This window comes from Vicugna pacos, chromosome 10 (assembly GCF_048564905.1).
Source record: "Vicugna pacos chromosome 10, VicPac4, whole genome shotgun sequence".
Taxonomy (NCBI): domain Eukaryota; kingdom Metazoa; phylum Chordata; class Mammalia; order Artiodactyla; family Camelidae; genus Vicugna; species Vicugna pacos.
This window is the reverse complement of record NC_132996.1, coordinates 35,475,542-35,497,782: the sequence shown is the minus strand read 5'-3', so window position 1 is coordinate 35,497,782 and position 22,241 is coordinate 35,475,542. Positions and strand designations below refer to the sequence as shown.

The 22,241-nt window shown below is 44.7% G+C and overlaps 1 protein-coding gene across 5 annotated transcripts in view; it reads right to left on the bottom strand.

Moving 5' to 3' along the window:
* Positions 1 to 22,241, bottom strand: part of TEAD1 (TEA domain transcription factor 1) — a 244,161-nt gene that overhangs the window by 142,402 nt on the left and 79,518 nt on the right. For all 5 annotated transcript variants that reach the window (XM_072969527.1, XM_072969526.1, XM_072969529.1 and 2 more), the window contains one exon: positions 21,159 to 21,414. In XM_072969527.1, the coding sequence (XP_072825628.1) occupies positions 21,159 to 21,315 (157 nt within the window). In that variant the 5' untranslated portion in view covers positions 21,316 to 21,414. The remainder of the gene's footprint in view (positions 1 to 21,158; positions 21,415 to 22,241) is intronic.

Genomic DNA, 22,241 nt, shown 5'->3' with positions numbered 1-22,241 from the left:
TCATCTTTCTCACTCTTAGCCCCACTAGACGTAAGGTCCACGAGGTCAGGAACTCCCATTGCACCTGCTCACTGCCATGTCCACAGTGCCTAAAGCAGGACACCGCTGGCACTCCATAGATACCTGTCGCATGAAGGCAGCCCTGTGAATGGGTTCACCACGCTCCAGAGGAAAGCAGCATCTGGCCAGGCTCTACTAACCAGGGCTGCCACATAAAATACAACCACGGCATGGGATAAACATGCACAAAACATTATTCTTTGTTTATCTGCAATTCCATTTTCCCCCCTAGTCCTCACTCCAGAATGGTCAAATCCAGGTCTTCCAGGTCACTGGGCAAGACAGAGGTCCAAGGACACCACCAAAGGGCCAGGGGAAAAGCCACTTCCTCTCCCAGGCCCTCCAGGATCCAGGTCCTGCCAGCTTTGGGCAGAAAAACGGGCCCGTGCAGGCTGAGGAAGCCACCAGGCAGAGCGTTCATCTCCGCCTCCTCTGCTCTCAAACAGGAACACCTTCTTTTCCTAAATCCCCATTTGGCCTCGTCTCAGAGAAGCCCAGATGCTCATGTTCCCTCCCACCCTCCTCTGTGGCTGTGGAAACATACAGACAGAGCATAAACAAGTCACTAATGCCCCGGGTCCCTCGCACTCCTGTAGTCGCCCAGAGCCCCTGGCTCCCCGCCAGGGTCAGAAGATTGCGTGGCTGCGTTTCTGAGCTCTGTACAGGGCCACAGGCTCTCAGAATAGGGGACTTCTCTCGTTATCAGTATGTCACCAGCAGGCCACCTCTGTGACATGTGAGAAAACTCAATGTATTTGACAATTTAAAGCTTAGAATAAAAATAAGTTAGTAAAGTAAGACATGCCCACAGTATCCATATCAAGGTTCTGAATAATCACGGATTTTCAGATACATGCTCCCCATGGTTCTTCCCAAGTTTCCCATCTCCTGAGCCTTCCAACGTGAGAGATCCCTGAGGTTTCTGTTCTATAAACCAAATCTCAGAGGACCAGATTCCTGGCATCCAAAGTCAGGTGGCTCATGGGGAAAGACAGTGAGGGAGGACCACCAAGGTGGGGATAAGAACTGAGCCCTAAGTGCACATACCAGGAAGGAGATCATACACCCTGGTTTACCTGGGAAGGTCCCATTTTATTTCTGCTTCACACTGCTCCATTTTATTCTCATAAGTGTCTTAGTTCGGATATTATGTTATATGGTCAAACTGGGAATGACCTTTGCGCCCTGAAGCAATCTATGGGACAGGAGGGAACAGCCATGTAGGAGCAGCTGCGATCATGCTGGGCCAGCTCGCCCCCAGGACTGGAACTGGGGACAGGGCATCTGTGGGCAGCAGCTTCCAGTATGAAAACCGAGACAGGGCGGATGGCTCCGGAGCACTCCAGCTCCAAATGCTAGGAGAGCAGCTGGGAGAGGTGCTTGTCCTCCCCTCCCACTGGGCCTGCAGAGAGCACATGCAGGCCCACACGTCCCTCACGGTTCCCAGGCACAGGCCACCAGAAGCCCGTCCCTGGCCCAGAAGCATCCTCACATTAGGGTGTCAAGTGACTGAAAAGTTGGTCTTTGATCTGACACAGAGAGAGGGCAGGCCCTGCTTCTTCTGACAGCTCACACCTACTGCCTCTGGGTTTTCTCCAGTCTTCTCGACCCTCAGGCTGGCCCCAAGAGAGCAAACTGATGCAGATACTGAAAGGACGCTGATGCCCCAGGCTCCCCGACACCCCGGCAGGCATGTCACCGTGCGCACAGCACACTGCAAGTCCGTGCTTCTCAGCTGTAGGAGCTACAGCTAAGAGGGCAGCCGATGCCTGACAATTGAAGCTACTGAAGGAAACGCAGCCGCACTCCCAGGGAGTCTGAGAGGAAGGAAATAACACTTTGGGCCGAGACCAGAGTTGGCTTAAGGAAAAGGAAGGATCACACTGGATTGGGTTCCAACTCATTAATACCCTGGGGAGCCACAGACTAGAACATGCCAAGACATCAGCACCCCATTAACCTACAAAAAAATTATATGAATTTCCATCAGCACACCATCGAGGGACAAACTTAAATACTCCAGCATACTTAACACAATAAAAATGCAGGAATTCAGGGTCCCCTGCTCCAGCATTTGTAAGGTTTTATGTGACATGCAAGATGCTTACTAAGACGTTCACAGGAGTGTTGAGTTGGGGGTTGAGATATTGACTCAGTGCTTCAAAAATTGGTTCTCTCCTCAGTCTTCCTTCCTCTTTGCCTTTTTTCTGTCACCTAGACAATCTTCAAGGTTTCTGCTCCAAACTCTGAGATGTTATCTTCCAAACTGTTCTCAACCCAGAATGCTGACTTTCCAAGTGCCTGCTGGTTCCCTCTCCATGGGGAGCCCCAAAGTCCTGCAAATTCCATACAACTCAAACTCATGACTCCAGTTCTACCCCACAGAGCCTACTCTTCCATGCTATACACCTTCTTGTCTCTATAAATGCACAGCTGCCCACAGAGATAAAACACCTTCATCTCTTTCCCTACGTCAAATCCTACCGAGCCTTCTGATCTTTAATATCTCTTAATACCTGATCACTAATACACTGATCTGAATCACCTTTCCCACTCTATCCCCTCCTTATCACTCCCATAGCCTCTGACCGAGTTCAAGTCCTCCTCCTCTCTCCTGCCCGGAGTACTGCAGTAGCCTCGTGCTAGGTCATCAGTTCTCCAGAATAACTCTCCTCAAACATTAGTTGAATATCCTAAAACAACAGCTTCTCCACCCTCTTCTAGAAATGTGCTACTTGCACAGAAAAGTTGATACTCAGTGCTCCAAAGCAATCGCCTGGCAAGTTACTCCATTTTCTCTCATTCTACTTTTCCCAGCTCATAAGCCAGTCCACTTCGTCCATCCTTCTCAGCACTCCACACTCTAGCTCTACCAGGCCCCTTGAGAACATGTGTGTTTTCACACCTGTCTTCAGCTCTCTTCCTCGTCTACTTAGTCCATCCCTGAAAGTCAGTCTTAGCAGTCAAATAGATTTGGGAGGTTTTTGAGTCCTGGTTCCGCCACTCAGTACCATGTGACCCTAAACATCAGAAAAGCAGCTCACTTGGTTTTCACCAACACTGAAATGGGAAATTCCCTCCTTGGTGGATCCTTGGAAAAAATACCATGAGATGTGTCGGCAAATACATGCAACTTAGCAGAGGACCTTCTTGCCTAGTTGGCCCATGTTTTCCAAGCTCTAAAAGAGGAAATGTTTGTAACCAGCACAGGGCACCTATGGTGCTGATGCAAAGCTTCTGCAGGGACTAACTTCCACGGCGGGTTGTGCTGGGCTTTCTACCTCTCTCTTCTAGAGGGGTTCAAACACACACGCAGGCCCAAAGGCATCCTGCAGAGAGCAAAGTATTCACCTTGGACTGACTGTGGGAAACTGAGTTTCCCCAGACACTGCCTGGAAAAAACGGAGCACCAGAACTAAAACCCCTGGCCTTTGTCACACTTACTGTGACTTAAAAGGAAAACCCATATGGTTTAGTGACTCCTGGACACAAAACCTCTGGGCATTTATCACAACAATGATGACTGTTCTTTTGTGAAGAACATCTGGTTTGGTGACACTTGCATCCTGAGATCCAGGTTCAACCACATTTAAGGTAGCTAAATTCAAATGCATGTAACAGATCGGGGTGCCTACCGTTAAGTCAGGCACCTGCGTCACATAACTTCACTTAATCTCTACATTAGTTCCCCAGAATTGCCGGCCGGCTCCTGGCCTAGTGCTGCCACAGACTTGGCCACCTTCCTCTCACTCCATGGCTGAATTAACGGGTATGTTCACCTACCATTTCAGCATTCTCCTCTCATTCCATCTTTACTACTAGAAAAATAAAGGGATAGAGTTCATTACAATGGTAGCTAACATTTGCTGACTACTTTCAGTGGGCCAGGTATGATGGTAAGCACATACGTTATACATACAGACTGGCTTCACTGAGATGCAATTCACATATTCACCCATTTAAAGTGCCCACGTCAATCATTTTTAGTGCACTCACAGAGTTGTGTAAGTATTGCAACCAATTTAGAACACGTTAATCATCCCAGAAAGAAATCCCAAACCCATGAGCTGTTACTCCCAATTTCTCTCAAGTCTTCCAGTCCTAAAAAATCACTAGTCTTATTTCCTGTCTTTATAGATTGGCCTATTCTGGACATTTTACACAAATGGCATCACACAATATGTAGTCTTGTGACTGTTTCTTTCCGTAGCATAAGGTTTTCAAGAGCTGTTCATACTGCAGTATGTATTAGTACTTTGTTCCTTTTTATTACCAAATAATAATCCATTGTATGGATATACCACATTTTATTTACACAGCCATCAGTTGATGGACATTTGAGGTGCTTCTACTTTTTAGCTATTATGAATAACGTTGCTATGAATATTGGTGTACAAGTTTTTGTAGAAACATCTGTTTTCACTTCTCTTAGATATAGACCTAGGAGTAGAATTGCCAAGTCATAAGACAAGTCTATAATGAACCTTCTGAAGAACTGCCAGACTGTTTTCTATAGTGGTAATATCATTTTATATTTCTACCAGTGATGTATGAGGGTTCCCATTTCTTCACATCCATGCCAATACTTCTTGTCAGTCTATTCGACTACAGCCATCCTAGTGGCATATAAAGGGGCATCTCACTGTGGCTTTAATTTGCATTTCTCTGATGCTTAATGATGTTGAGCATCTTTGCATGTGCTTGCTGGCCATTTGTAAATCTTCTTCGAGAAATGTCTATATAGATCATCTGCCCATTCTTTAACTGGATTATTTGTCTTTTTATTAGAGTTGTAAGAGTTCTTGATATATTCTAGACACAAGTCCCTTATCCAGTTTATAATCTGAAAATTTTTTCTTCTATTCTCTCCTATCTTTTTATTCAAACACAAAGTTTGTTATTTTGATATAGTATCAGTTTATTTTTACTTCTATTACTTATACTTTGGGTGTCATATCCAAGAAGGCTAACTCAAGGTCAGAAAGACTTATTCTCATGTTTTCTTCTGGAGTTTTACAGTTTGAGCTCTCACACTTACTTCTATGATCAATTTTTAGTTAATTACAGTGTATGATACGAGAAAGGGGTCCACTTCATTCTTTGCACGTAAATATCCAATAGTCCCAGCACCATTTGTTGAAAAGACTGTTGTTCTACTCTTAAACTGTCTTGACACATTTGTTGAAAATCAATTGACCATAAATAAGTGTGAGGGTTTATTTCTGGACTCTTGATTCTATTCCACTGATTTGTCTGCCTAACTTGATACTAGTAACACACTGTCTTAAGGTTGTAGCTTTGTAGTAAGTTTTGAAATCAAGAGGTGTGAGTCCTTCAATTTTAATTCTTCTTTTCCAAGATTGTCCCGCCTAATTTGGGTCTCTTGAATTTCCATACGAATTTTTGGATCAGCTTGTCAATTTCTTGAAAGAAATTAGCTGGGGTTTTGATCAGGATTGCAATGAATCTGTAGATTAATTTTGGATAATTATTATCTTAATATTAAGTCTTCCAACCCATGAACATATTATGTCTTTTTAGGTATGATGTTATTGGCAGATTTTCCATGAATGCCCTTTATCAGGTGAGGTAATTCTATTTCTAGTTTGTTAAGTGTTAACATCTCAAAGAGGTGTTGGATTTTCTCAAATGCTTTTACTGAGACGATAATGTATTTTTGTTCCTTATTCTATCGATGTGATGTATTACATTAATTTCGAATTTTAAACCAATCTTGCATTCCTGGGATAGATCCCACTTGGTCATGGTGTCTAATCCTTTTTATACGTTGCAGGATTCGACTTCTGAGTATTCTGTTGAAGATTTTTGCATCTATAATCATAAGAGGCTTCAGTCTATAGTGTCCTTGTAAAACCTTTGGTTTTGTCGTCAGGGCTAATATTGCTCTCAAAGAATGAGCTGGGCATGTGAAACGTTTTCATGTATTATCTCATTTAACCATCATATCGAACTTGTCAGATAGGCACTAGAATTTGCCCCATTTATCAGATGAGGAAATGGAAGTTCAAGAATATTAAACTGTCCATGGTTACACTACATTCAGTGAAGTGGTAGAGCCAGCAGTTAAACCCAGAGAGTCTTCCCTCTTGATTGCATGCCCTTAATCACCATGAAGAACTTCCTCCTCTGAGCTAACTGACAAGTCCCCCATACAAATCAGACACTGACTAGATTAGTGGCAGGTTAAATCTACACTAACCAGATTCTGTGACCTGGTCACAAAGTCTAGTAACCAGCCCTAACTTAACATCCTTCTGAATGCCACAGTAATAGCTTACTTAGTTCATTATTCCACTTAGTAAAGCACTCAGGATTAACAAAGTCAACCTAGATCAGTGATTGAAGTAATGTTTAGACAACTAAAACTAAACCCAGAGTCAACTTGAAAAAAGTAAGTGCATGTGTGCACACATACCCCTCATGTGAAGACATCTTACGTAAGCTTAAAAACATACTGTTTCATGTAAATACTAGGAAAAAATAATTGTCAAAGACTAGCTTCCTCGGGATATATTTTGTGACTGTTGTAAACCTCAAATCAGGAATGGAAACGGATAGAGTCTGTCACTACAATAACCAAGTCAAGCTCAGCAATGCTCTCCAGCCACTGAAAGTCCCGTTTGGACAAAACCATTGCAATATTGATATGAAATATAAACTAAAATAAACTGTCTTCATTCTTGACATCTCAGACACAGGGTCGGTATGATTATAACAGAAAAGTGTAAACATGGGAGTGGGGTGCTGTTGGTTCTACACTAAATTCTGCTTCACTAAAGAGGTTCCTCGAGAAAAGATGTTCTAATGGAAAACATCATGGGTCCCGGGTCTCAGTTTCTTACCTATGAAATTATAATCCCTGCCCCTATTATTTCACTAGAACGTTGTAAATGTGGTAACAATGGGAAGAACGTGGGAAAGAACACCGTATAGAGAAAGAAGACGGAATTATTATCATCATCAACTTTTACTAATTCAGACATTTTTTGAAGACCTAATGTGTGTCAGGCACTACACCAGGGGTTGGAGATACAGACACGCACATTAAAACTGGTCTGAAAAGCACGTTGACAGGTGGTCAGATAGCATGCTATGGGAACACAAAGGAGAGAGCAACTAGCTCTGCCTGTGTAGATAAAGGAAGGCTTCAGAGAGAAGGGAGTACTTTTTTTTTTACAGGGTCTTGAAGGACCAGTAGGAATTTACCAGGCAGAAAACAGGATGAACAGTGTCCCAGACACCAAGAAAGCTCATTCTCCCTTTTTCACTGTTTACCTGGAACCAAGACTCTCTTCCACATGGCAAGGCAGCAACATAGGGACACTGAGTCCAGAAAAATCCCAGGTTCCCATCTTCTCACAACTCAGAAAGTAGCAGAAAGTAGTGGTTAAGAGCTCAGGCAATAGAGCCAAACTGATGGGAGTTCAAATCCTGGCTCCAGTTTTTGTATAATCCTGAGCAATTTATTTAACCTTTCTAGACCTTGGTTTCCTCATCTGTAATATGCAAATAATAATAGCAGCTATTGATAAGATCTGTAATGAGGCTTAAATGACTCGATGTTAAGTGTTCAGAACAGTACCTGGCTCACTGCATGCACTGGATAAATACATTATTATTATTATTGTTGTTGTTGTTGTTGTTGTTGTTGTTATTATTATTTTGAATCCCTGTCACAATGCCTGCCCTGGTCAATTCAGGCCTAAGATTTGACAGTCTCATAGGGCCCCTATCCCAATGCATGTGGTCATCCCACCTGGCAATTCCCTTCTCCCAACAACTGTTCATGACTGCTGTCTCAGGACACATGGGGACTGAGAGAATGCTTCCTAATACACGTGGCTTACGATCCAAGTAACCCAAATAGCATCTTCCATAATCAGGATCGTATCACCATTGCATTCTGCGTGTTGCTGTGAGACAGCAAATACAAAGGCACATCCGAGGACAGAGATTGCCGTGACAGTTGAATAAACATGCAATCCGATACCTCACATCTGGCATGTCATCAGCCCCAATACCTTATTCACAATCAAATATGTTCAAGGCTGTGGCTACTTTATTGGTACAAATGTCTTTATCAGGACATTAAGGTGCACCAAACCTCTCTCAATAAAAGCAGTCATAAACAACAATCTCTTCTTAAGCTGTCATGGAAGCTACTGCATTTGTAATAGAACCATTCATCTAAGAGACAGTTGCCAAAGCCAGTCTCAACACAATAGAGAGCAAGTCACAGAGCACAGAGGCAGACCCAGGGATCAGGGCAAGCACTGAGTAATTGGGACCCTTGTAAATGGTTGAAAAGAAGAACTCAGCGTATTAACATATGTTCAATATTACCCTGGATGCTGCAAAGCTCTGGGGTGATCAATTACATTTCCCCCCGAGCACTTGCTTTTAAGGTAACCTAAAAAGTTGCCCCAGCTATTGCAAAAAGAATAATGTCTATGGAAATTTTCAGCTAATGACCAATTTCACTGTGGGGTGGGGATGGAGGAAGATCTGCAACATTACATAAATTTTTTTCTAATAAATTTAGGAAATTTCACTGTCACATCTTTCAGACTGTTCTAAAAGGGTAAGAAGGAGACGGGCGTATACTGATACAGGAAGAGGTTTTAAAAACATAATATCCATATAGGCTTTGGAGAACAATTTGATTCTATTATTTACTAGAACTGAAGCATTTGAGAGAAGGGAAAGTGGGCAGATGGAACACAACGCGGTGAAGGCATAGCAGGTAACATCAAGCAAATGAAATATACCTGTGATTAAATCAAATGATTATAATCAAATGAGAGCTTATAGCACGCTGTAAAGTCTCCAGAGTGTTTTCATACTCTAAAAGCCAACCACTTCTGCCTAAAGGCAATGCAGGTACAAGATTACCTGCCAGGAATCTGTGGCAAAGAATAACATGGTCATCAAAAAGACTACCGACGTTTTTAAAAGGCAGGCCCGCAGCCCTCCAGGAACAAAGCATGTCCACTCTGAAGTGCAAGTTAAATGATAAATACTGGCTTGGCAGAGATGCGGATCCTATTCGTTCCAGTGTAACGCTTTGCTGTGAGCACGTGGACACTGGAAGAACGGATCTGAATGCTTTCCTCTCTCTCCACTATTACCATTTTACCATATGCATTAATGTCAGAATAATGCCACTGTTAGTCTGGACAGCTGACTGACAGATCCAACTGACCGGGCACCTGTTGAACTCCCAGACCAACGTCCTAAAACATGTGATAAGAACACCCTGTCCTGCTCCCTGGCCTCAGCACCACCACCCTCTGACCACCTGTCCCCCATGATTGGTGCCTCAGCCGCACACCCACGGAAGGGCCAGCTTGCCAGCACCAGCTTCTCCCCCAACTCCACCCTCCCGCCCACGAGGACCTTGCAGTGGCCCCCAACGGAAGCCCTGGAAACATCACTCCAACAACAATCCGGACAATACAGTTTGCTTCTCATTCCTGGTATTTTCCATTTTTCTTTAATGAGTATTTCTTACTTAGAATGCGAGTAAAAAATAAATGGTATAATTACCTTTTCCTCTAATTTTGAAAGTAACGTATGTTCACTATTTTTAAAAGCTCCATTAATACAGAAATATACTGTCAAAAAGGTTTGAGTCCCCTATAATCCCATCTCTCTGCAGTAACCACTATTTATATGCTGTAAATTCCTTCAGATTTTTCCGATGATCCTAACCACACAACACATTTATATATTTAAATTTACTGAGTTGCATATTCTCTAAGACTTTACTACAGAGATCAATAGAGCACTATCGTAACAATAACAATAATTAGTAAAATGACTACTTGACACACTGTCAAAGGAAGGGGCTACATACACGTAACAAGGGTATAAGAAATTAAGACACACTCTCACGTGAAATGCTACAGAGGACAGAGGAACTGAGGCTTTGGAAATGGGAGTCAGCAGGGGCAGAACAGAGAGACAGGTGGGAACTCAGGGCCGTGCAGCTAAAAACCTTCACATCTGTGGGCCCGTCACTCCTCCTTCCCTTTGTTGTAGTGGAAGCCACTGCCGTAAGGCCCACCAGCCTCTGCCAGGCAGCAGACCCCCACTGGTCCCTCCCACCGCCTGTGACCCCAACCCAGACAAGTCTGCCCTGGATCTCCTCTCTCCAACACCTTCTTCGACAGAAACTCTGAAAGAGGGGTGGGGTGGTGGTGCTCAGTTCAGTCCCTCTCTTAACCAAACGCCCCTCTACCTAGGCTCGGCAGTTGAATTCTGATTTATGCTCCAACACCATCTTTCCTACCTTTCTACCCTGCTGTGAACAGGCCGAACTCAGAAAAGTGTTATTTCTAGAATTTAGTTCAAAACACTTTCTCACACATAACTGCATTTTCTCAACATTGCTGAGAGCTAGGGAGAAATATGTCGATTTCCTCACGCTACAGATGATGTCAACAAGACACAGATACATCGCCAACAGGTATAGTTTGAGAGCAGCCAAAGAATTAGGGAGGAGGGAGGTAGTGCATGTTAGCATTTCTTGTGACCCCAGTGTTCCTTCTGCCCTACTGTTCTGCCACCCGCTCTTTACCAGGCCCACAGCATTCATTTACACCAATATCAAGCTCTTTCCATTCATATCCATGGGGTATGATCCTCCTCAAAGAAATCCTCCCCCACCAACACCTGGTCACTTTGGTAGGTTTATTTACAAACTCACACTTCACTACTGTGGACATAACATCAATGTGATCAACATGATTAACCAACCCAAAGCTGACAGAGACTCATGTCTTACCTCTTTGTCCCCAGTGGCCATCGCCCACGTTCATATCAGTTGACCACATTTACAGCCACACCTCGAAACTCATCACTTGAAATCTCTCCACCTCTAATCTCAGATGCTTCCTCTCCCATGCATGACCAGAGCCTCCTGTCCCGCCACCTCTCTTACGTCTGCAGAGCCTCTGAGCAGCACACGTCACCCCTCTAGCTTCACCTTGTCCCTGTCCCTCCCCAGACTGGTGCAACCATGCCCTCACTAGCACCTTAGTGTCTCAGGTCCCAAGCCTTGACATTGTTAAAATATGACATGTCAAAATCCCCTGGCAGGGGGGAAAATATATTTATCAAATAATGCCAGTGGGTTCCCCCAAAAGTAATGCTCTCTGCCTTACACAAAAATTAAATGAAGATGGATCATAGACTTAAGTGTAAAACATAAAACTATAAACCTTTTTGAACAAACATAGGAGAAAATCTTCATGACCCAGGGCTGGGCAATGAATTCTTAGACTTGACACCAAAAGTACAATTCACAAATAGGAAAATTAATAAATTGGATCGCATCAAAATTAAAAACTTTTACTCTGTAGGAGCCCATGTGAAGATGAAAAGATAAGCTACAGACAAGGAGAGCATACTTGTAAACCACGCATCTGACAAAGGACTCACATCTAAAGAACTTCCAAAACTCAACAGTAAAAATATAAATAGTCCAATTTTAAAAAAGGACAAAAGATATCAACAGATATTTCACTGAAGAGATTATACAGATGGCAAATAAGCACATGAAAAGATGTTCCACATCATTAGTCATTAGAGAAATGCAATTTGAAACCACATGGGGTATCACCACACACCTATCAGAATGGCTAAAGCAAACACGAGTGACACCACCAAATGCTGGGGAGGATACAGAGAATCTAGACTGCAGGTGAGAATGTAAAATGGTACAGCTGCTGTGGAGAACCGTTGAGCAGTTTAAAAAAAAGCTAAAAGTACACTATCATATGACCCAACAATGCATTTATCCCACAGAAATGAAAACTAATGTTCACACAAAACCCTGTATATAAATGGTCATAGCAGCTTTATTTGTAACAGCCAAAAACTAGAATCAACCCAGAACCTAGATAAATGGTTAAATACACTGTAGTACAGACCAGGGAACACCACTCAACAATCAAAGGAACAAACTATTGATACACACAACAACCTGGATAAATCTCCAGGGAATTACGATGCATGGGGAAAAGCCAATCCCAAAAGGTTACATACAATATGATTCCACTAGATAACACGTTTGAAACGACAACATTTTAAACATAAAGAATCAACTAATGGTGGTCAGGAGTTAGGGATAAGGTTGAGGGAAGCAGGACAGAGGTAGGGATGGTTTTAAAAGGGCAACCCCAGGGATCCTTGTGGTGTTGGGACTGTTTCGTTATCATCACTGTGGAAGCGGATACACAAACCTACACAGGTGGTAACAGTGTAGAGAACTTAGTCACACACACATATAAATGAGTACAAGCAGATCTCAGGAAATCTGAATAAGATCACTGTATTATATCAACATTAATATCCTGGCTGTGACATTCTACTACAGTTTTGCAAAATGCAACCATTGGGGGAAATGAACAAAGTGTACAAAAGATCTTGTATTATTTCTTACAATTGCATGGGAATCTACAATTATCTCAATAAAAATTTCAATTAAAAGAAGAAAGAAATGTTCTCCAAATTCTCCCAGGCCCTGCTGCCACTGCACAGCACTTCTTCTATTCACCATGTCCATCCATATTCCATTTCCCCATCATATCTCTACTAAGCTCGCTATGTTTCAAAAGCCCGTAACCCACCTCAGCCCACCTGGTCTTACTGCTCATCGGAAGGAAGTAATCATTAAATACACCCTCCCTGGACCCTCTACCTGGAACTTCTCCTGCCACTGTGCATCAGAGTAAAAGTCTACTTCTTTTAAAGTCTCTTCCTAGTTTTGTTCCATCAAATATATCCTCAATTCATAAGATTTTCTCCCCTGCTAATCGAATGCTCAAGTCTCTCCCCTGTCCTAAAATAAGTCTTCCTTTAATTTTTTATGCCCTATCTCATGGCCTTTCCTATGCCCAGCAAATCTGGGCCATGGTAATGGTTCTCTTTCACTAGAGAGGAAACCTAAACTGAATATATAGTTCATTTCTCGTACCCAGACTTGGTAAGGACTGTTACAAATCTCCGTCTCATTCTCTGCTCATTAGTTTCTTTTACTGACTTTGAAGACGGGGCCCTGTCCTTTTAGACCCAGGTTAAAGTTTAGCCCTGTGCCTCTCAACCTGACTGATCCCCCAAATCACCCAGGAAGCTCTTAAATAAAAATACAGATTCCCAGACCACATGCTCGGAGATTCTGATTCAATCGGTCTGAGTCCGTTTTTGTTTTGCCTCTTTTTTTAAGCTTCTTAAGCGCTCCTGCTGATCACGGTCTGGCTTGAGAACCACTGACTGGGCTCCCTTTTTCTTAATAAGGCTGTCTCTTTCCTCGCCCACTGCTACTGACACTGCATTTAAAATCCATGACAGTTTCACTGCTTTACGCCCTGAGCCTGCACCTATGCCCCATTTTCACAGCATCAGGGATCACTTCTCTGCTGGCGAGCTCCCAGACTACCCCTGCAACTCCAACCTGCTGGAGCTCCAGGCAGGAATTTCCAACCCCCACAGGTCATCTTCATTTGAATGGCCGCCTGGTATCTCCAGCACATGACACAACTCAACTCCTCATTCCTCTCTTCTCTACAAACCTGCTTCTCTTGTCTCCACTCCCCATCCATTTAATAGTCCCACCGTCCTCCCCATCACCCAGAACCCTGAAGTCATCTTCATCTCCTCCTTCTCTTTCACAAACCACATCCAGTCGGCCAGTCCTGTTGATTCTACCTCTGAAACTTTTCCACCAGCACAGGCAGTACCACGGGATTCAGGCTCATCCTCTCCCACTGGCCTACTGCAATAGCCACCTAGCTTGTCTCCACGCCTCCAGAGTTGGCTTTGTCAAACACAGGCTGAGTCACATCATCTCTCCCGAAGAAATGTCCCGGATTCTGTCTCCAGGATGAGTGTCAGACACCGTGGGGCTGCACTCAAGACCCCCCACAGGCAGTGCCGTCCCACGTGTCCAGGCCCGTCCACCATGCCCCGGGGATACATCTTCATTTCTAAGAGCACGAGCTGGGCCCTTTCAGGACTCTGTGCCTTTATGATGCTGTTCCCTTAGGCCTGAATGCTCTTCCCTTCTCTCTTTCCTCACAGTAGCAAGTCTGAACCTCAGCTTCAGAAATCAACAGAAATTATATGTAACAATTCTGTAACTACACACAAATACGCATTTTTTGGAGAGGAGACCCACAACTTTCTATAGATTCTCAAGGGCCTATAATCCAAAGTTTAAAAAGAAAAAAAAGAGTGGCCTTTTCACATTCAGAGTTAGCTCACATGGGTCTGCCTCTCGGACCCTGACTCTTCCAGTCTCTTGTATTTTCAGTTACAGAATGTGCATTCCCCAATCATAAATTATCACACTTTCTGCTGCCCTTCACTAAGCTGTGTACGTCTCTAGCACAGAATATACTTCTTCCCACATCGGTCCTCTGGTTAGTTGTATTCATTGGCTTGTTGTATTAAGCTGACTTCCAAATGTCAGCTCCACTGCTGATCTGCTGTGTCCTGGAGCAAGTAACTTGACCTCAGTAGGCCCCAGTTTCCTCAGCTGTAAAATGGGGATAATCACGGTAACCCTCATCATTAGGTTGTTCTTAGGAATAAACAGGACAAGATATCTAAACGTCTAAAGCAACGACAGTGCCTAGCACACAGTAAGTGGTCAGTCAGCTATCTTAATTATTTTATGTCTGTTATCCCCATTCAGTCTTAAGCACAGGACAGGCCCTCACTGAACGGTTTATGAATCCATGTCTTCCCGAATCCCAGAGCTCATCCACTGCCACAGAAAGCTCTTGGAAAGCATAACCTCCCAACCTGGTAATAATTTAACATTCTTTTTTTCCCCCTTCCTCATGACCAATCCTTGAACCATCCTAATTAGCTATTCTTCACTGGGCTTGCACAAGGGCTCACACCTTGTGCATCAACCTTTGTAGGCCAGACCCCCCCATATGGTAAACTTCCCAATCCAAACCCTGATGACGCCAGCTCTGATATTCTCACAGGAACAAAGCTATTTCAAAATCCTCCATTACTCATCAGTTCTGAGGATCCCAGAATTAACCCTTATTCTGCTATGGTGCCAACTTGGGTAGAAACGCTTCCTACTTCTTGAACTAACATTTATCAACATAGCAAGAACCAGCCTTTCTTCTCTCTCAGTCTATGTTAAATATCCAAACTCTCTCTCTCTCTCTCTTTTTTTTTCCTGCTCTCTCTTCCTTTCCAGTCCGTTCCTCTTGGGGCTCAGAGGCTCACTTACTCACCTTTCTTTGTCTTAATAATTCACATATGCATATGTTCAACAAACATCACTGACATCTGTGTTTGGCAGCAAGACAGAGAGGGTGGGGCCCCTGCCTTATGGAGCTTCTAGCCTATTCTAAGGGCACAGCTCCCTGTGCTTCACATTTCTAGCCAATTCACTTGAAATAATACCCTGAATCACAGGTCAGACAGGAAGAAATCAAAGATGCCTCATGATGCTCAGATAGAGAGCTGAGAACAAGCTCAACTTAGGCCCTAAGGCTCAGTTTCCCAAGGCCTGGAGATCCTACAGGGCTCGGATTGCACAGCCAGTTCCGCATGAGGGCTCCTGGGGCCTCCGCTGATGTAGCCCACCCTTCCTGGTCCTCGTGGATACGCTGTGAGAGTTCACTGTCTCACAAAGGGATGACCCTGCATTTCCTCGGCCTGTTTTCCAGACCAGGAGGAGACTGGGGATCTCCAGTTTGTCTCTGCCTGCGCTGATTGGTGTGCACACACTACACCCACTTGTGTGCACTCTTTCCGCCGTCCCCTGGTCAGTTCTGCCTCCACCTCACTGAAATGGCCCCTTCCCTCTTACTTCTTGGGCTTCTGTGAAGTAAGCAAAGAGGCAAGTCCAACTCCTGTGCTCCCCTGGCTGGGGCACTCAGGCCAGCAAGTGGGGAAGACTGGCCAGGGAGGACTAGCCCAGAGATGCCTTCCTCCTCATCTTCTCTAGTCCTCACAACTCAGCAGTCCAGGGTTCCTCAGTAGGCCTGGCATCCCAGCAAGAAGGGAGGCACCCTTGGAGCTGTCCTAAGCAAGGAACCTCAAGATATCTGCTCTTAAAAGGAGAAGGTCATTGTTCATCAGTCACTCTGCCCAAGATGCCTATAGGATTGCAGGGCACCAGAATCTTCCAGACATCTTTCTGGCCACCATCAACGCCAGCCTTGTGATCTAGGATCCTCCCCACTGCGATATTTGAGAAGCTTTCTTCCTGCCAGCAGTGGGCCAGGTGCCCTGAAGATCGGTGGCCAAGAACAGGCTTCAAAAGGCTAAGTGGAAGGTGACCATCTTCAAAGGGCCCTCAGACTTCCCAGAAAGCTCTGGCACACAGCCCTGACCTCAGGTCAGTGCTTCCTGCCAGTGAACTTGTGATGGCTCCATGAGGGCAGGGGCCATGTCTGTCTGGTTCCCTGCTGTATCCCTGACAACCCCTAGTACGGGGCTAAATGACAGGTGGTGCGCAGCACTGATTTGTTGAATTAACTCACAATGACCTCCAGCAAGGAAGGAATGAAAGCACAGTGGAAAGAGCCCAGGTTTGGGAGTCAGACAGACCTGGTTTTCAAACCGTCCAGCTGTACCATTTATACCGGTCACACACAGGCCACCTTATCCCTCTTAGCCTCGGCCTCACCCTCTACCAAGCGGGGGTCACAACGGTCACCTTAGTGGTTGTGAGCGTGAGGTGGAAATTGTACAGTTCGACTGCACATACACATTATATTGCATGTAAATACACATACACAGTATACTGCATATTTTTTAAGTTTACATATATGCACTTATTAGTTTCTAAGCAGACAGTACTTGCTTTTAGCTCAGAAGCACTCATACAGCCCTCCCTGTATGCCAGACACCGTTCACATGTGGTACAGGGATCCCAGACCACAATTAATTCATGTAATTCTTACAATGATCCCATGAATTAAGACCTACTTAAATCTCTTTTGCAGTTGAGCAAATGGAGGCACAGAGAAGAAAAAAGGAACTTGCTCAGAGGCTGATGTCTCGAAGGGGCAGGGCCAGGCTTCACATCAATTCCGAAGGACAAAATTTTAGGTGCTACACTTGCTTGTCTCTAAAGCAAGCAGTCAGTGAGTGTTAGCGCCTGTCCCTAATTTGACTATGGGGGCTACCTGACCACACAGCCAGATGAGGGTTTTCAGGTGCGACAGAGACACATGCAGACACTCCCACAGCTCACTGTTTTGTTCTGTCTGGTTTAGAGCTGTGGCCTGCTCCCATGAAATTCACCTCCAGACAGCTGTGCTGATCAAGGACCTCTCTGCCAACCTGTCCTCCTGCTATCGCCTCCACAACTATCTGCCGGAGCAAGAGACACACAGCGACGTAAAACTAAGAAAGAGCAAGGAAAAAGCAAACACAGAGAAAGAGAGGGAGTGAGTGTGCAAGCTCTCAGGAGCAGCCAAAGAAGGGCTGCCCTCCTTCTCATCACCCCGAGAACAACTGTCTACCCAGAGGGTGCCCCAGGCAGAAGTAATCTGTCCACATGGAGACCAACCACATAAAGGCTCAGCTTCCCCGCAGACCCAGGGAGCAGAGGGAAAATTAAGCCATCTCTTCTAAACGCTCAAACCTCATCATAAAGAAAGCCTTCCCTTTTTCCCCTCTATAAGATTGCATCTGCCCCACTGCCAACCACAGAGGAGATTTCATTACCAAAGTAAATCAGTGCTGCACTTGACCTTGCTTCTCCAAAAGCTCAGAATTAGTGACATCACAATACTCTACAGATGCTCAGAAATATCAGAACAACCCCCTCAAGTCAAAAACACTTGGTATTTCACTAAAAGGCTTTAAATTATTTTGATTTTACTCCAAGGAATCCAAAAATGCTTTCAATGTTTTCATTTTCTAAATACTTAAGAGAAAAAGTATGCTCTTAGGACCTTCAGAAATCTGACTCCTGGTCTGGTTTGTGTCCTGATTCACGCGTGATAAAACGGGGAACAGGCCAGAAGCCGAGGAACAGTAGCTCTGGCCCCATACTGCTCACATGACTCAGCCCCCGAGTGGCAGGGCCTCACTGGAGGGGTTCCCAAATCAACCTTCCATCCTCCTCAGAGTTACCAGCAGGTGACAGGTGCCTCCCGGGCACCTGGGGCAATACTTCTTAGGGGGTCCAGTCTCCATCTCCCATAGTCCTGATAACCACCACGTTTCCCTTCCGCAGCAGCAGCAGCAGCAGCACAGCTCCTCCACAGTGGCCAAAGAGAGGGAGCGGAAAGGGATGTTTTCTCCCCAAGGCAGCTGCCTGGAGATGGAGGTGGCTTCAGGAGCACTGCAGGAAACACACCTCCTGCACCCCAAGTCAGACACAAGATCTTGCACTGTAACTCCTAATGCTGCTTGCTCAAAAGGATTGCCCCATTTTAAAACAAGCTGGTCACTAACACAGTCAGGAATGCTGATTTGAGGAAACAAAAGAATCCATACGTCAAGAACATGTGCTCTCAGGAAGCCCTCAAACCCCGGTAACTCTCAGTATTAAAAATGGGCTCTTTTTTTTTTTTCTATCTTTTTTTAAAATTGTAAATGGTATTGTGTTTCATTTTTCTCCTCCTTTTTCAGTTTTATTAGGTAGAATTATTACAGTTCGACTGCACATACACATTATATTGCATGTAAATACACATACACAGTATACTGCATATTTTTTAAGTTTACATATATGCACTTATTAGTTTCTAAGAACAGATTAGCTCTTTCACTTTTTAAACTTACATAGTTATCAAAGGAATAAAGCCAACTACAAAATAAGATGGGCCTTCTTATAATAACCTTTAATGAAAAAAGAATATGACAACGAATATACGTATGTATATGTATGACTGGGACATTGTGCTGTACCCCCGAGATTGACACACTGTAACCGACTGTACTTTAATAAAAAAAAAAAGATGGCTCCACAACCAGCACCACATTTGTCAACAGACAAATGTGATCCCTCATACCCAGGTACAAGCCACAAAAACCTCAGCTTCATAACATGTATACATTCCAAGAGCTACAAACTTCATCTACTTTATCCTGTTTTTTTTCACAGGAGAGAAAACTGAGACACAGACCAAGCGTAGGACCGTTCAAGTTTACTGGTGGACAACTCAAACCCAGAGCTTCTTGCAGTTCTCTTTCCTAGCCTACTGCCTCGGACCCCCGTTACCAACAAGAGCTCTGACACAATCATTTTCACACACACAAAACACTATTTTTATAATGGAGTTAAAGGCAAATTGGTTCAATCTACCATGGCTGCTACCTAAAAAGTAAAATCAATGGAGAGAAAAAACAAAACCTGAGTTTAAAAAAATTAATTTCCCTTTTGAACTATGTTCTTATTCTTAGCTCAAAAAACCTGGTTCCTAAAGGGACAGTGCCTTCCCCAGTAGTCCCAGTGAGAAATGAAAGCCAGTACTTGTTTTCAACCAGCATGTCCAACACTAGGCCAGTATTTTCGATGGAAACAATTTCTGGGTAAACAGACGGGGGTTGTACAAGGAAGAGTGGCCCAAAGTCACTACTCCTAACAAATCGGCTTCAAAGATTGAAGTGCTTTTCTCTGCCTTTAAAATAGGGAAGGTGCATTTTTAGGGATGAAACAAGACCCTGAAAGCAAACAGCCAGGCTGGGGAAGGGCAGCAGAGGAAAGACGCAGGCCCTGAAACTTTCTGCTCTGGGCAGCTGAGATTTTTCATCCTGAGTCCATTTCACCAGACATGAGGAGGCTTCTCTGGCTGCAAAGGATCACATGAGAGCATAAAACAAATACTGAAGGTTTGGGTTCTCTCTCTCCCCTGTGTGTGTGACACCAATTGGCCAAGAGACAGAGACTCTAACGCTGCAGAAAGCAAAATTTCCCTTGTTTCCATTACATCATCCAAGCTGGAGACGGGGAGGGCAGGGCGGGGGGCACAGCTGGTGGCAGCTGCACCACCATCTGCTTTCTCCTCGGCAGTGTGTGCTAGTTTGTGCTGCAGCCTCCTCCTGATGGTGGAGGCGCTGTATTAAAGGTACAACACCCTATCATGGAAAAGCTTTCATATTATTTAGAAATACATCACTCCCATGATAAGTTAACAACCTCCGGTAGGCTGCTGAGCCGGTTCTCTTTGAGTTTAGGTTATTTGTTTGCATCTCTTTAGACTCAGCCACAGTGCAAACTCTGTCAACTCAACGTGCCCAATTAGACAAGCAGAATGAACACGAAACCACCTGCCATCTGCTTCCCAAAAGGGAAGCAGCCAAACAGGACAGGTCAGCAGCTGGAAGCCTTTAGGGAAGGTGTAGGGAAAGTCCCAACCCAGTGTACCAGCTGCAGATTAGTGGAGGGGTGCGTGCTGCCACCTTTGGCATCCGCAGCCCTCTGGTCAACCGGTCTTGCCCTTTTGGAGTTCAAAACACACTGTGCAGGGTCCTCATGTAGAAGGGGAGACTGGTGAGAGCAGCTTGGGGGTCAGTGCCTTGCCTGGCCACTCAAATGCAAACTAGCAACACAGCAGCAAACTGGTGGTTCAAGGTCAGATCGAGTCCAGGGGAATGTTTTATTTGGCCTATACAGGTTTGCATTTAAAAAAAAAAAAGTGCTGGCTTTTAAAAATGAGTAGATTTCATACCTAAACATCTAGCTTGCCGGATACGGCAGCACCAGACTCCACTTCTACGTGGCTCCAGTTAGTTATCTGGAGCTCAGCAGCAGCACTTCTTTCAGACGGGGCGTACACTCAGGAGAACTGGTCCCCACAGCTGGCGTCTGCATATGCCACTGCAACTGCCTCTGCTCCTACCAGGCCCTTGGGAGCTTCTGCTGTAACACTGCTGACCACCGAGAAGCAGCAGCCCCAGGGAATGATTTCCTTTATTGATTCTCCTCTTCAGTTGAGATTTCATCCCTTGGCTGGCCAACTAAAATTCTACAAAGATCATTCAATCCAATACAAGGAGTGGGTCTCAGCAGAAGGCTAGCTACAGCGATCCCTTCCCACAAAAGCAGGCTGCAGCATTTCGCAGAGGCATTTCAGATCACTTACCATACATCTTGCCTTCATCCGATAAGATGATTTTCCTCCTCCCACATGGCGGATAGATAGCCAGGGCTTCCTGAAAGCTCTGCTCAATGTCGGGGCTCCAGACCCCTTCCGCATCATTGTCAATGGGCTTATCTGCAGAGTCACTCATCCTTTCCATGTTTTCGGCAGGGCTCTCACTGCCGCTCCAGCTGCTGGGCTCAATTTTGGCGGTTGGATTTTCCAAGCCGAAGCCTGGAGCCTTTTCAAGAAAATAAACCTGAGAGAGAAATCAAAGAATACTATGGTGAGGATGAGGGAACCATCAACAGACTGCTCTTGGTGGTTCTGCTGCACATTCTCCAATGGCCAGCTTTGCTTGGAGAATAACTCCTAGGAGAGAATATGGAACTTTGGAGATCCAAGTGGCTTTTGTTCATTTTGTATCACATTAGGCACTCATACAGAAATGCAATGGCAGGCAGAAGCTGGATAATCTTCACAGATGACAGGAAATTTTCATCTGTGAATTGTACTCACTCTGAGTTGCAAGTTCACAGTGAATCATGCCAAACCATTTACTAAGTATCTACTATCTACCAGGAGCACTTTGCTCGATGATAATCAAATCTGCAGAGCAGAACAAGTTGCTTAAAAGAAAATAAAGTAAAGCAAAAGATGTCTGCCTCACTGTGGCAACTGGTATGATAACTGTGAAATGTCAAACCATTCCACTGTTTGTCACTGGGGTCACCAAGATGCAGGATGCTGGCAGAATGGAGGACGGAGGGAAGGAGGTTATTTTGTTATCACAAATACTCATTCTACAGACAGCAATGCCAGATGACCTAGACCGGCTATTCTATAGCATTTGATCAGTAGGGCTTTCTACCCTGTACAGTCAGGGCACTTTGCCACTCTCAGCTCCTAGACTGTGGCCTTGAAGGAGGGACCAAGTTGTCCCCACTCCTGCTTTCCCAGCAACCACCACCACAAGTGGCCAGCACATTTGCAGAAATGTTTTACAGCCACGTGGGGCACTTCATCTGGTAGCCTCCTGGGAATTCCTGATCACATGAAAACTGTGCGGGAGGCTTTCATTTATTT